The sequence below is a fragment of the Maniola hyperantus genome, chromosome 26 (genome assembly GCF_902806685.2).
Source record: "Maniola hyperantus chromosome 26, iAphHyp1.2, whole genome shotgun sequence".
In the NCBI taxonomy this organism is placed as follows: domain Eukaryota; kingdom Metazoa; phylum Arthropoda; class Insecta; order Lepidoptera; family Nymphalidae; genus Maniola; species Maniola hyperantus.
The window spans coordinates 4,417,993-4,432,886 of NC_048561.1; the positions used below are offsets into that span (position 1 = coordinate 4,417,993).

Here is a 14,894-nt window from a genome sequence, read left to right on the forward strand (position 1 = left end):
TCCAAGCTTATTGGAGCAGACATTAGTATTACAAATTGGTGGTTAGAGTTAGAACTACATATTTTCTTATTAATTTTGAATTAAATTTAATCGCTACACCATAATTTTGTGTAATTTTGTGCCTAATCAAATGACATTGTTGATTATTATTGATCAACAGATCAGAGATGTCGAGTCTAGAAAGTGTTTTTCTTTTAGGTTCTCTGCTGTCATCTAAACACCGAAAGAGGTATGATTTTTCTGAGTGAACTGTACCCGTAGTAATACTTAATACTTCCGCGTTACAGTAGTTCAGTAGTACAGTAGTTCGACTCTCGAATTTGGTTTCGTTTGAGTTTACGTGAGACGTAAAATCTTGTACTACGGGTACTGATGTCGCGGCAGCATATGTAATGTAATGTCATATAAGCTTATAGAGATTGTATGGGTCGATAGTGCCGCGACAGGACTGTGACAACTGGTGACAGCACTGTTACGGCAGCGCTGCTGCGTGCAGCGTGGTTCGGAATCATGCCTTTACTATCTATGCTACTGCCCCTTCCATAAGTTCCAGATTATTATTCTAATACCTCCATAATACCTCAGATAGATCCGTGCTCAGTTCTCAGTAGCATGTTTTTATCTATGTTTTAGATCATTTTGACTTTATAATTAATTCAAAGCATCCTAAAACCCCCGTTGTTATACCAATCTCACCCGTATCTACTGTATGCAATGCAAAATTTCGAATTTAAAAAAAGATTCCGAAGAATTGAGAACCTCCTCCTTTTTTTGAAGTCGGTTAAAAATAATACAGTACGACTATCCGAACCTTGTCATATGACCGACGACGTTCAATACTACCAACCTAACGAATTATCCTCCATTTTGGGGCAGCTGATATTTATTTGCGTAATATTTTGGTCTGAAAAAGGATTTTAGTGTTCCAAAATGGGTTTTTCAATCCTTCCCATCGCTATTTTCACCGTTTTCTGGGGTGTAGTAGGCATCATATGCCCATTTTTCGCCCCTAAAGGACCAAACAGAGGGTAAGTTTGGTTGTCCAATACTCGTCATTAAAAATCACTAAAACTACGTTTTCCTCAATCAATGCTTTACAATTTCAGGATTATCCAAGTGGTTTTGATGTTAACAGCCTCGACGTGCTGGTTATTGTAAGTAATATTTGCTAAATTCTATATTATTAAGCCTACAATGACCTGCTATCTTCTTAGTATAAATATTTTAAAAGATCTCTTTATGTGTACTTGAAGTCTACCAAATTCTTAGTATTTAAGTAGTTCGCATGGTAACCTACAGCTTAGAGCATTTTTTGACTTTGACATTCTTAAAAACTACTGGGAGCCGGCCACCCATTTTAAGTTATCATTAATTACTATTGTCAACCTATACCCAATGCTTCACTTCACACACGTTTAATCTAATATTTCTGGATATCCTTTCATAGATCCACTGCCCAAAGTCACATTATAGAGAAGCATATTGACACTAGCAATATCAAAATGATTTGTTAACCTAAACTTTCTAGTATAGGTGTTCTATTTCAAGTAAATTGTGGTCAATCAAGGTTAAATTGTGTGTTTCAGCTGGCTGTGTGCGTACATGGCACAAATGAACCCCCTGATTGGACCCAGACTTAGTAACGAAACCCTCATTTGGATTTCTCGTACTTGGGTGAGTATCTGATTATCCATTCTTTAATCCATACTTCCATACTAATATTATAAATGCGAAAGTATGTCTGTCTGTCTGCTAGCTTTTCACAGCCCACTAGTTTAACCAATTTTGATCAAAATTTGGTATAGAGTTAGTTTACATCCCATCCCTTGACATAACCACATCCTTAGACAATTTATTCCATTTGTGAACAACTCTGTTGGTCAGAAAGTGTTTTAATGGATTTGACGATGGCAATTATTGATATTGTAGCTTCATATCATCTCCCCTAAATCTAAGATTGCTTCTTTTCGGAAACATGCTCTCAAAGTTTGGGACATTATAACAATTATTTAATATTTTGTAAGTTACAATTAGATCGCCTCTTTCTCGCCTGCTTTTGAGGGTGCTGAGTCCAAGTTATATAAGTCTTTGTTCATAGGGGAGATTTTTCAGTTCCCTAGGCAACTTAGCGGCTCGCCTTTGTCCTATATCCTTATGTCATGACATCCGCATTTGCATCGATTTGTGTGGAACATTTACGGATGCAGATTCATATTTGAAAAAAGTGATGACGCGTGTTTGCTAGTTAATATCTTCGTTCGGTAACTGACCAATCAAAAAGTGTACAATGGTACCCAACAAAGGTGTTACAGATATTCGCTAGGTAATAATAGCTAATAATAGGTTTCTTGGGGGGCGTCCATAAATTACGTGAGGTATTTTTTTTTAATCTTCTGGCCCTCCCTCCCCCCTCCCGGGTGAGATGTCGTGAGATTTTATTCAACCCCCTCCCCCATCCACCAATCTCACGTGAGATTTTTTAAAATGTGGGTTTCTTACGTAATCGCGTTAGATTGTTATTGTAAAAAGAAAAAAAAATTGCTTCGTGCTTTTATTTACGACTAGTTAAGACTAGTAATCAATATTGCTGATGGTATAAGTGCAATAAAAATTTAACAATAGAAAACTTAAAATGAAATTATTTTCTCTTCTCTTCATAAAGTGAATGATCTTAATCGTATCATTGGGGCCGATTCTCATGTACACAATCTCTAAACTAAACTAAATTAACAGGTCTAAATTTAGTGCCATCCTTTTCCGCAAGCAACATTATGAAAGGGATAGCAATAGATTTAGACGTGCCATTTTAGTTTAGTTTAGAGATTGTGTACAATGGAATTAGCCACATTATATGTACAATCCAATGTTAAATGGACCAAAATAGTAGTATAATTTTTTTTTGTTTCAATCAGAATAAAAATTGCGTGATATTTGCCGAGACCCCCCCCCTCTCTCCAACGTAAGATTAGATGAGATTTGACTCGACCCCCTCCCCCCCTTAAACGTCTCACGTAATTTATGGACGCCCCCTTGACAGATAGACAGACAACAATAAGTAAAAGAGTCCCTTTAAGAGAGAGAGAGAGCCTTTAAGGGTTCCTTTTTCCTTTTGAGGTACGGAACCCTTCGTACAGGCGTGCGGCGTACGGCATCCTTCACAGTAAATAGTCTGGCATCGTATTGAGCTAAATATAGGTCTGAATGGGTTGCCCCGAGCCGCCACTTGACGGTCGACTGGCACGTGAGCGTTACGCGTAGTTAGACACGTGCGAGGACGCTATTTTAATATGTACTAGCTGAACCGCCCCGGCTTCGCTCGGGTGGAGTTTCGAAAATTGAGGGGGAGGTTGAATTAAATTTTTCTCCATAAGAACCATCGTCGTACTTCAAGGAATATTAAAAAAAAGAATTAGCGAAATCGGTTCAGCTGTTCTCGAGATTTGCGATCAGGAACACATTTAGTGATTCATTTTTATATTATAAGATATAATCGAAGCTTCATTTAAATCTCTGGTCTGATCTGGTGGTAGGCTTCGGCCGTGGCATGCATCTCCTTCTGGTGTTTTTTAAGGAATTAAAAATGTCTAACTTTAACGGGAAGGAAAACGTAAGGAATCCGGCATGCCTCAGAGTTCTCCAAGCAGTGTAAAGTCTGCCAATCCGCACTTGACCAGAATGGTGGACAGTAGCCAAACCCTTTTAATTCTGAGAGGAGACCTGTGCTTAGTAGTCATTGAGATCGATAAAACGACACACAGGTATGAGTGACAGAGACAACGCTCTACAAAACCGAAATATCATTCTAAAAGACGATGTACAATCTTTCTTGCCGGCCACTATTCCATGTAATTACACCCCTTTCACCCGTTTACCCAGTAACCCCATGGATCTTCCAAGGTCGTCTTGCCTTGTCGTTGAGATCAATAAAACGTCACATAGGTATGAGTGACAGAGACAACGCTCTACATAGCCGAAATCTCATTCTAAAAGTCGATGTACAATATTTCTTGCCGGCCACTATACCATGTAATTACACCCTTTTCACCCGTTTACCTAGTAACCCCATTGATCTCCAAGGTCGTCCAAAAATAAGACAAAACAAAGAGAATTACGTTTGGAATGCCGACGGTCTATAAATACTCGATGGATTTGTTTCAAAATCAAAGGACGAGGTGAGCAAGCGCGCGCTAAACATAGAACGGTAGTTAAATGTATTGGGCCAGGGATGGGCAATGGTCAAGGACGAATCAGTGCTGACAACCTCGAAAAACTCAAGCTCATCCAAGCCCAAGCTACTATTTCCGTAGATAGAATAATAGGTAGATGTAAGTACTGTGTAACCGCGTATGAGATAGCGATAGCACGACGTAACAATGAATAACACGACAGTTTTTTAACTAACACAGCTATAACCGTTTCCCTAGTGTTTATGTTCATATGTAAATTTGAAGAATAAATAAATTATTAATTATTAAATTATTACCATTGTTTAGTAGTCAATATTTATATGTATTAACCGATCAACATTTGTATTTAACGTTTTTTATGTGAAAACAAGTAAATAACTCATGAGAAATACAATTACGCCAAGAATTCTCAAAGTTTGTTTTGAAACATCTTGTATGTAAGTTGTATGTATTCTTGAAAAAAACCAGTTACACGATAAGGGACAAAAAATAGGTTAGCTGCGTCTCTGTTTATCACATTAGTAACTTTATCTGTGCTCTCTTTTTAGTGCGAATGAGAAAGCAAACGTTCCTGCATCTACCTTTGTTACTCTATCTACGACTATTTCTAAAAAAACAAGTTTTTTGATTACATTTTTAAAATGTTTTTACTGCTCTGGGTTCTAACTTCAACCATTTGGGCATGGCCAAGGATGAAATTATTAGATTATTAGATATGCTACCAATATCGACTAGTAAGCGTATTATAATGATCATCATGATCAACCTATCGCCAACTAACTACAGAGCATGGGTCTCCTCTCACAGTGAGAAGGGGTTTGACATAGTCTACCACGCTGGCTAACCTATAGTACGCGACAGGTGGAGGTGGCAATCGGGGAGGGAACACCCCTGTGCTAACCTGGAGCGCGGTTGACCTGCGGGTATGCGCGGCGTCCCCCCGCCTCATACCCCGAGTGCCATCTCAACCTGTCGCGTACCATACTTTGTTTCTGTTCGGTAGAAACTTTACTCTCTGGACTAATTTAAGTAATAACTTCGAAGTGTCATAAATTCAGCCAAAAAAGACTCCGAACGGTCAATTCACTCATGGTCATGCATCAATCATGAGATTCCTATAAGTCCCGCAAATTGCTATTGCGCTGGAACCATGTCTTATTAACATCGAAAAAACGTCATTATGACGTCAGCCGAAATAAAAATATACCATACAGCTCGAAACTTCAGTCTAGTGCTGACGTCACTAAAATGGCGGCCACGCGCCATTAGCAATTTGTGGGGACTTATAACACCCTTTTTTATCAATCATTATTTAATAAAGCGTTTTATTTACAGGGCAACCCCATGCCGAAGTAAGGGAAGAAAACTTCATAGCGAGCTGGCGAAGAAGTGTTTCATAGCGTTTTCGTGAAACCTACGTCGATTCTGTATAATTTTGTAATGTAAATACTTCTACTACTCAACAATATTATTGAAACACCCTTGGGCGATTACGTCATCCGATCCGAATCCGTGAAAATACAGATATAAAAAATATCTACATGTCATAAGCTACCAATACAATCTATACTATTATATAAAGAGGTAATGTCGTTAAGTTTGTTTGTAGGGGGTAATCTCTGGAACTACTGAACCGATTTTGAAAATTCTTTCACCAGTAGAAAGCTACATTATTCATGAGTGACATAGGCTATACGGGATCTTTAAAAACCTAAATCTACGCGGGCGGAGTCGCGGGGATCAGCTAGTAGTTTATAAAATAAAAAGGAACGCATTTTCACGGACTCGGATCGGATGAGTACGTGATTGCTCTTACGGCGGTTACGCACTCATCGTTCCTTTTTGTTTTGTAAAGTAGCTTATGACTTATGTCGTAGATATTTTTTAGATCCGTATTTTCACGGATTCGAATCGGATAAGTGCCTGATCGCTGTTAGGGCGATTACGCACACTGCATCCGATCCGAATCCGTGAAAATACATTCCGAGGTAGACAGAACTATTTGTATGGTAGCTTACGCACTTCCGACGTCATCCGAGTTCTCTCCGTCATCCGTGAGAATATCTCGGATGTGCCTCGGATTCAAATGACGTAGATATGTCAATATGTCCACTGAATAGCTTAGATTTGGATCAGAGACCGGATTAGTGCGTAAGCAATATCCGAGTTCGGTCCGAGTTTTTTGTATCCGTATTTTCACGGACTCGGATCGTGAGTGCGTGATCGCTCTTACCGGAAAGAAATCGACGCTTATTACAATTATTATTATTTATGGCTTCAAAAATGTTTATCACACAAAATCCTATGAAACAATAATATATTTTATTAAAAAAAGCGCGCATGTTAAACCCAATGAAAGTTTACTATGACTTTTATAAAATTACTATCAAATTATTATCAAAAATACACACCTATGGTTTTTTATAGCTCAAAAGTGCTAGAGTCTAGAGCGGAATAACAATGGGGCCGATTCTCTTGTACAGAATCTCTAAACTAAACTAAATTAACAGGTCTAAATTCAGTGCTATCCTTTTCCGCAAGCAACATTATGAAAGGGATAGCAATAGATTTAGACGTGCCATTTTAGTTTAGTTTAGAGATTGTGTACAAAGGAATTAGCCCCATTATAAATTTAAAAAAAGTTTTAAAAACAATCGTTTTGTGTTCTTTAATTATTGCAAGGTGAATTAATTTTACGAATTGCATAAAAATCATTCCATTTTGAATATTATGTATAGAACAACAATACGGTATTTTACACCAAGCGAGAAAAAATCAAAAAATGTATAAACAAGACTCAAGATAGTAATAAGCAATCGAAAAATGTTAATTTCAGTTTATAAAATTATTTCATTTTAAAGATTTTTATCTGTACTACAAAATATTCTAAACGCACGAAGCTGATGACGCCATGATGAATTCCGACTGTGACGTCACAAGGACTGAAGTTGTAATGCAATTCACTTAAGATAACGCCGTTGTTTACCAATCCGTGTGACGTCATGACAGCTCATGAACCTAAAAAGATGGCGAGTAGCGTGTTCGCAGCATTTAAATGTATTTTTATTGCACTTATCGATCGAAAAAAAAAAGTAATAGTTTGGTTGTTTATTATCACGTTAGGATCAAAATAAGACACTTTTCAAAAAAGGGGTAAAATACCCTATTATTCTTAAAACAAAATGAATGTTATCTACTAGTATTTGAAACAAAAGAAATCCATGTAACCTATCTTTAAGTTTAACATAATTATGAAATTGTATTAAAGTTTAGATAATTTATTTCAATAAATATTAATACATAGTTGACTGTTGAGTTTTATTTAACTTTTATAAACTCTAGCTGGTCATCACCAACCGACAGACGTCCACTGCTGGACATAAAGTGCGACAAGGCTCTCTTGGCACTTGAATGACATTGACAGGGGGCGCTGTTGGAGAACAAGGGCTTAGACTATTCAAACAAGAACAAAGGGGACACTTGACAACGTTAGTTCCGATTTTCGCCACGCGCCAAAAGAGCCTTGCTGCACTATAGGTCTCTTATTTTATTTTATTTGGAACACATCATCATGATCAACCCATCACCGGCTCACTACAGAGCGCGGGTCTCCTCTCAGAGTGAGAAGGGTTTTTGGCCATAGTCTACCACGCTGGCCATGTGCGGATTGGTAGACTTCACACACCTTTGAGAACATTATGGAGAACTCTCAGGCATGCAGGTTTCCTCAGGATGTTTTCCTCCACTGTTAAGGCAAATGATATTTAATTAATTAAAACGCACATAACTCCGAAAAGTTAGAGGTGCGTGCCCGGGATCGAACCCCCGACCTCCGATTAGCAGGCGGACGTCCTAACCACTAGGCTACCACAGCTTACTTTGGAACACATACAATACATAAATTTTACATATACTACGTCACTGATATACAAACACAGGCTGATAAATATATCAATAAAATGTGTACACAGCATTTCTAAGGACTTCCACACGCTACGGTCTTGCGCCGCCTGAATCCAGCGGCTCCCAGTGCGACTCGTTTGATGTCGTCGTCCGACTAGTAGGGGGTGTCTTCGAACGCTGCGTTTTCCGATGCGAAGTCGCCATTCTGGGACCTCATCATGGCCAGTCGGTGTGATGGTAAAACATTAGCATTAAGTACTAGATACCTACCTATTGTATATAGCTGTGGTAGCCTAGTGGTTAGGACGTCCGCCTTCCAATCGGAGGTCGGGGGTTCGATCTAGGGCATGCACCTCTAACTTTTCGGAGTTATGTGCGTTTTTAAGTAATTAAAATATCACTTGCTTTAACGGTGACGGAAAACATCGTGAGGAAACCTGCATGCCTGAGAGTTCTCCATAATGTTCTCGAAGGTGTGTGAAGTCTGCCAATCCGCACTTGGCCAGCGTGGTAGACTATGGCCAAAACCCTTCTCACTCTGAGAGGAGACCCGTGTTTTGTAGTGAGCCGGCGATGGGTTGATCATGATGATGATGATGACCTACCTATTATTATAAAATGTGAATGTTTCGATATTAAAGTTACTCCTTGACACTACAAATGAAGATAGTTTATACCCTAAATTAACACAAGCTACTTTTATCCCAAGAAATCAAAGAGCTCCCGTGGGATTGCAAACCTATATAACTATTTACTTATTATATTATCCACGCGAAAGTAGTCGCTGACATCATCATTACTGTGGAAACGCGGAGATTGCATGCACAGTGGGGTGATTCGCCAACTCAGTGTCTAACACTGAATGAGCCGGCGAGGCGAGCTCATTTGAGATTGGTTGGTCCTACATTGCTGCTTCATTGAGTGATATTAAAATATTTTTTCGTAGAAAACCTTCAGTGGACTAAAAATAAATGTCAAATAAATTCGGTGGCTATCATTCAGTGTTAAACACTACAGTGCGACAAGGCTGGTGCGTGGCGGAAATCAGAACTAATACCGTCAAGTGTCCCATTTGTTCCTTGTTTGAATATTCTAGCCTTTGTTCTCCAACAGGCCTGTTAATGTCTTTCAAGTGCCAAGAGAGCCTTGTCGCACTGTAAGTTAGCGAATGGTAGGGACATTCAATGTTCTCAGCGTACATTCAAAACGTTTTATCGTTTTGCATTTTGTGTATTTTTGTGTTTGTATTTAAATTTATCATTAATCATCTAGTTGTGTGTAAGTGGCACTGCCGTTCTAATTAGATGTAAAATACCTAAATCCATACTAAGATAAATGCGAAAGTGTGTCTGTCTGATAGCCTTTTACGGCCCATAAAAGAAAAGGAAGGACATAGGCTACTTTTTATCCCGGAAAATCAAAGAGTTCCCACGGGATTTTTAAAAACCTAAATCCAAGCGGACGAAGTTGCGGGCGTCAGCTAGTAAATAATAATAACAATCAATTTGATGAGAAACAAGAGCGAAAGTCAAATCAACCTAAGCAAATTAAGTAGGTAGGTACACACTATTATCATTTCGTGGCACAAACTCACGGACCATAGACATGGCTTTGCGTGGTGCACCTTTGGAGTTGGACCCTGGACCTTAAAATATATACATCGAATGCGTAATTTACCGCACAAATACCTGACTCGCTACGTCTTACAAAATTATGCTGATTTGTTTTTTCCTCATCCTAAAACTGAGTCTTACAAAATATTATTGATCGGTAAATTGTAATTTATTTATGGTTATATAATATACTTACCTTAGTTATTCATATTAATTACAGTAGGTACCCTTATTATAAATGCGAAAGTGTGTTTGTTTGTCCTTCAATCACGTCGCAACGGATTGGCGTGATTTTTTGCATAGGTTTAGTCAAAGACGGAGAGTGACATAGGCTACTTTTTATCCCGTGGCATCAAAGAGTTCCCACGGGAAATTTAAAAAACCTAAATCCACGCGTACGAAGTCGTGGGCATCACTAATGTTATAAATGCGAAAGTGTGTCTGTCTGTCTGCTAGCCTTTCACGGCCCGTCCGTTCAACCGATTTTGACGAAATTTGGTACAGAAATAGCTTGCATCCCGGGGAAGGACATAATATGCTACTTTTTATGCCGGCAAATAAAGAGTTTTCACGGGATTTTTAAAAATCTAAATCCAGGCGGATCAAGCCGCGGGCATCATTTAATATCTAGTAATGATAATTTTAATAATTTTAATCCTATTTTTATTGTATCTTTAATATTTACCATTTTATTGTACCTAAAATTGTATTTGCAATACCCTGACAGGGTCTCATGTATTTAGCTTTTAGCTTTAAGCACCCACCATCAATAAATGTAAATGTATATGAAAGCAAATAAATAAATCTGAATCTGAATCTGAATCATTTATTTGGTAGGTACAGAGATACTTGCTAGCTTGCATGCCGGAGACTGAAACTTTTTATCTCGGAAAACCACATAGATTAAGTACATAAAAAACCGGCCAAGTGCGAGTCAGGCTCGCGCAATGAGGGTTCCGTACTAAGTACAGTCGTATTTTTTCGACATTTTGCACGATAATTCAAAAACTATGATGCATAAAAATAAATAAAAATCTGTTTTAGAATGTACAGGTGAAGACGTTTCATATAATACCCCACTTGATATAGTCACTCACTTCGAAAGTTGAAAATACAAATTATTAGTTTATGACCACAATTTAATTTTTTTTGTGTGATCTAACCCTAAATTCGCGGTTTCAGATTTTTCCCCAAATGTCAGCTATAAGATCTACCTACTTGCCAAATTTCATGATTCTAGGTCAACGGGAAGTACCCTGTAGGTTTCTTGACAGACAGACAGACAGACAACAAAGTGATCCTATAAGGGTTCCGTTTTTCCTTTTGAGGTACGGAACCCTAAAAAATTAGAACAAAGCCCCAAATCAGGAGTTAAGGAGAAGATTGAATTTCAATTAGAATAATTATTTAGGTCATTAAAGATTTAGATATTGGCAATCAGATTTATTAATTTGCTGGTCAACGAACCCCGTATAGTTGGCAAGTTTGGATAGCAATTGAGATTAAATTTTCCCAATAATAATGTTATGATGTAAATTTTTAACGAATTTCTGAAGTTACCCGATTTCACTGCAGTTATTATAAAATTACATTTTTAAAATAAACCTGTCGGTTTTTAATATTTCATTTTGTAAAATGTGAATTGTGTACAGTGTAGGTGACGTAAGATAATTCTATTGTATTGTAAGTTATTATGTAACCAACTACTTACTTTTAGATAGGTACATAGGCATTTACTATAAATAAAATATTGGCTAGGCGTTCAACTCGATCCACGTGCAAATGAATTGTTTAGCAACTAAGTTAAGTACCTATCTAATATTAAAAATTAAAAATATATTTACATGTACTTATGAAACATTTTCACGGCAAATATCCATCACATTGTACCTACCTAGCTGTAGACGCGTGTAAAGTAGGCGACTAAATTATTTACTCTTGACATCGTATCGCATTTGGGTTACATAAAGGCATCCATCTAATTGGTTGGTTAGGCTTGCCCTAGTCAAGGCCGTTGTATAGGTCTTCAGTTGGATGAAGGCCAATCGGGTACACTTACGGGCCTCGAGGTATGGTCATCCTTAGGCGCCATCTCTACGGACGCGAGAATCGCGGCGATTGTCTCGCTGTGTGACAAAAATCTCTAGTGATATAAAATAAAGTCGCTTCCCGCTGTCTGTATGTATGAACGCGTAGATCTTTTAAACTACGCAACGGATTTTAATGCGGTTTTCAGCAATAGATAGAGTGATTCAATAGGAAGGTTTATAGGTATAGTTTAATATTGGTTTGTGTTAATTTATTGAAATACGACGATATTTGAACAAAATGTCGGAAGAAATCAAGCTTCCATCGAAAATTAACAAAATATACCGCGCCAACAAATCGAGACGGAGGCGGCGGTGGTCGCATTTACAATATTAGTATGGAAGTGCACCAAGTGGCCCACAGAGTTTGTGTCAAATTTTGTCACACGGTGAGAACTAAAACTGGTATCGCCACGATTCTCTTGACCGTGGAGATGGCGGCTTACCCGTGTAGGTGTACAGTAAGCAGCTGAAAATATTGTACTTTAACCTTTAGAAAGAGATAGCAGTTTTGTAGAGCGTTGTCTCTGTCACTCATACCCCAATGACGCTTTGTCGGTCTCTATCGGACTCGCAATATTAGAACAATCACTGGTGAAATAAAACATCGATATTGCATCGATATTGATAAGCTATATTTGTACAAATGAATGCCCACTGGCTGCGCGTTGCGTGCGTCGCGGCTGGCGCGACGCCAAGCAGTCACGCACGCTGCGGAGCAAGGTTACGGCGAATGGAGCTACGCTGCAGGTCAAACGGTGTTAAAATAAAATGCTTATGTAACGGATTTTTTTGGGTGAAAAATTTGGATTTTCTTGGTATTATCCTATGCTTTATTTAATTACAAGATCCCGCGACTTCATCCGAGTGGATTTAGTTATTTTAACCCTCGGGATAAAAAGTATCCAATGCCGTATAAATATACGGCTCCAGGATGCAAACTATGTGATGCCCACGACTTCAAACACATGAATGTTATGTTAAAAACCGCCGTGGTAAGATTTTCCGGGATAAAAAGTATCCTGTGTCCAGGCCATGTCCAGGGTACGAACTATCTCTGTACCGAATAGATGGTGCCTGCGACTTCTTCTAAGTATATAGTATGCTTTGTGTAGTAGGTCGAAACGGCAATCGGGAAGGGAACGCCCCGCACAGACACTCAGCTAACCCGGTACGTGAGGGGCGTCCCCCCTGCCTCATATCCCGATTGCCATCTCAACCTGTCGCGGGCTATAGGTACGTGGATTTAGTTTCTAAAAATCCAGTGAGAACTAAGTAGGTACCTATAATTTTCTGGGATAAAAAGTATCCAATGTCCGTCTCAAGAGAGTGCAAACTATCGCTGTACCAAATAGACGATACCCACGACTTCTTTTACGTGAATTTAAGTAGGTACGTTTATTTAGAATCCCGTGGGAACTCTGATTATCCGGGACAAAACGTAGCCTATGTCCTTCCCTAGGATACAAGGTATCTCTGGGCCAATTTTCATCAAAATCGGTAGATCGGAATGGGCTGTCAAAAGCTAACAGACGGACAGACACTTTCGTATTATTTTTTGGAAATCGTTATGAGCAGCTCATCGGCCTCGGCTTCGCAAACTTTGGCACGGCCCATGGGTCCCGTAAGGTCTCTTTCTTCTCTCTGCTTCATATTCTTGAGGTGAAAGTCCTGTTTCTGCCATAGATGCGGGAAGGGATGCTACGTGAATGGCGCAGCGCCAAGCACACTGCGGAGCAAGGTTACGACATTAGCATTACGCTGCAGGTCAAACGATTTGAAAATAAAGTAGGTACTTATGTAACGGATTCTTTTTTTTTTTAGAATAGAATATATATGTTTTATTCAAGTAAACTTTTTACAAGTGCTTATGAATCGTCAGGTAGTTTTAATTTACCACTGGTTCGGAATGCCGTTCCTACCGGGAAGAACCAGTAAGAAACTCGGCGGTTGCTCTTTTTAATTTTTCAATTTACAATGTTATTGTACCTTGCTAACTATACAAGCCATTGCAGCACCGTGCATTGCTGGAGCGAGTCAAATCCAAGCTTTCTTATCATTTACATAGTCTTCCACTGAGATACAGGTTTTGCAAACTTACTTCAGGGTCCCTGGCACAATTTTAAAAAGACCTTTTAAAACAAATAAATCATTTCATTTCATTTCATTTCCAATGTATAATAGCTATGTTATTTTTAAGAGCATACTTTTATTAGATTTAAAGTAGGTACTTATGTAACGGATTCTAATAAGTTGAAGTGATTTTGTTGAGTGTGAGAGGTAAAAGTAAAAAGAAGGGCTGAGTTTGTTGTGGGCTACGAGGGTTCCAAAAGCGCAGGTCTGAGAAGAGGCCACAATAAAGTTACTCAGCCGAGTACCTAAGTATAGGTACTTACTTATTCTTTTTTATTAGATTACTAAGGTAACTACCATTTTACAAAAACACTTTTAACCTTATTGGAATTATTTTATCAAAACTGTTAACTTTATAACGATTTGAAAAGAAGATTCTGAGGAAAATCCGGGGAAAATTAAGAAACTACGGAGTTTTTTGCTTCTTGTGCTCAGGTATGCTCTCCGAATTTTTTTTTAAAGAATTTAACCATGTTTTTTAAGATATGTTTTCATTAGCCGTTCAACTTACTTATAATATTTTAATTTTTTATTCTATTAAGTAGGTATTCTATTTGCATGTAATATAAAACATGCCTGAGAGTTCTCCATAATTTTCTCAGAGGTGTGTAAAGTCTGCCAATCCGCACATTGGCCAGCGTGGTAGACTATGGCCAAAACCCTTCTCACTCTGAGAGGAGACCCGTGCTGTGTAGTAAGCCGGCGATGGGTTGATCATGATGAAGATGATGAAGCATTATTGTGGTCGTTAAATCTGATACGCTAAGAAGTCGCAAAATCACATAAGTTTCTGCCGACCGATAAACCTTGGACCTTTTGATGCCGGTTTAACCTACTTACAGAAGGGCGTTATGCGTTATCGATATTAAGTATCTATCGATTAAACATTCTCAGACAACAACGTAAAATTTAGAGCCTCAATAGCTCAACCGGTATAGGAGTGGACTGAAAACCGAAAGGTCGACGGTTCA

The 14,894-nt window shown here is 38.5% G+C and overlaps 2 protein-coding genes across 2 annotated transcripts in view; both read left to right on the forward strand.

Moving 5' to 3' along the window:
• The window catches only part of LOC117994138 (phosphate carrier protein, mitochondrial-like), a 263,608-nt gene that overhangs the window by 188,832 nt on the left and 59,882 nt on the right, over positions 1 to 14,894 (forward strand). The window lies entirely within an intron of this gene.
• On the forward strand, positions 833 to 7,495 carry LOC117994173 (V-type proton ATPase subunit e 2-like). The gene is made up of 4 exons (XM_034982063.2): positions 833 to 1,028; positions 1,107 to 1,154; positions 1,587 to 1,674; positions 5,523 to 7,495. Exons 1-4 carry the CDS (start codon positions 931 to 933, stop codon positions 5,541 to 5,543), a joined length of 255 nt encoding a protein of 84 aa, XP_034837954.1. The 5' UTR covers positions 833 to 930; the 3' UTR covers positions 5,544 to 7,495.

Excerpts from the sequence above, each read along its gene's own strand:
- LOC117994173 (XM_034982063.2), top strand. The coding sequence starts at position 931 with ATGGGTTTTTCAATCCTTCCCATCGCTATTTTCACCGTTTTCTGGGGT. Across the intron at positions 1,029-1,106 it reads CCTAAAGGACCAAACAGAGG|GATTATCCAAGTGGTTTTGA; the intron begins GTAAGTTTGGTT and ends TTACAATTTCAG. Across the intron at positions 1,675-5,522 it reads TTTGGATTTCTCGTACTTGG|GGCAACCCCATGCCGAAGTA; the intron begins GTGAGTATCTGA and ends TTTTATTTACAG.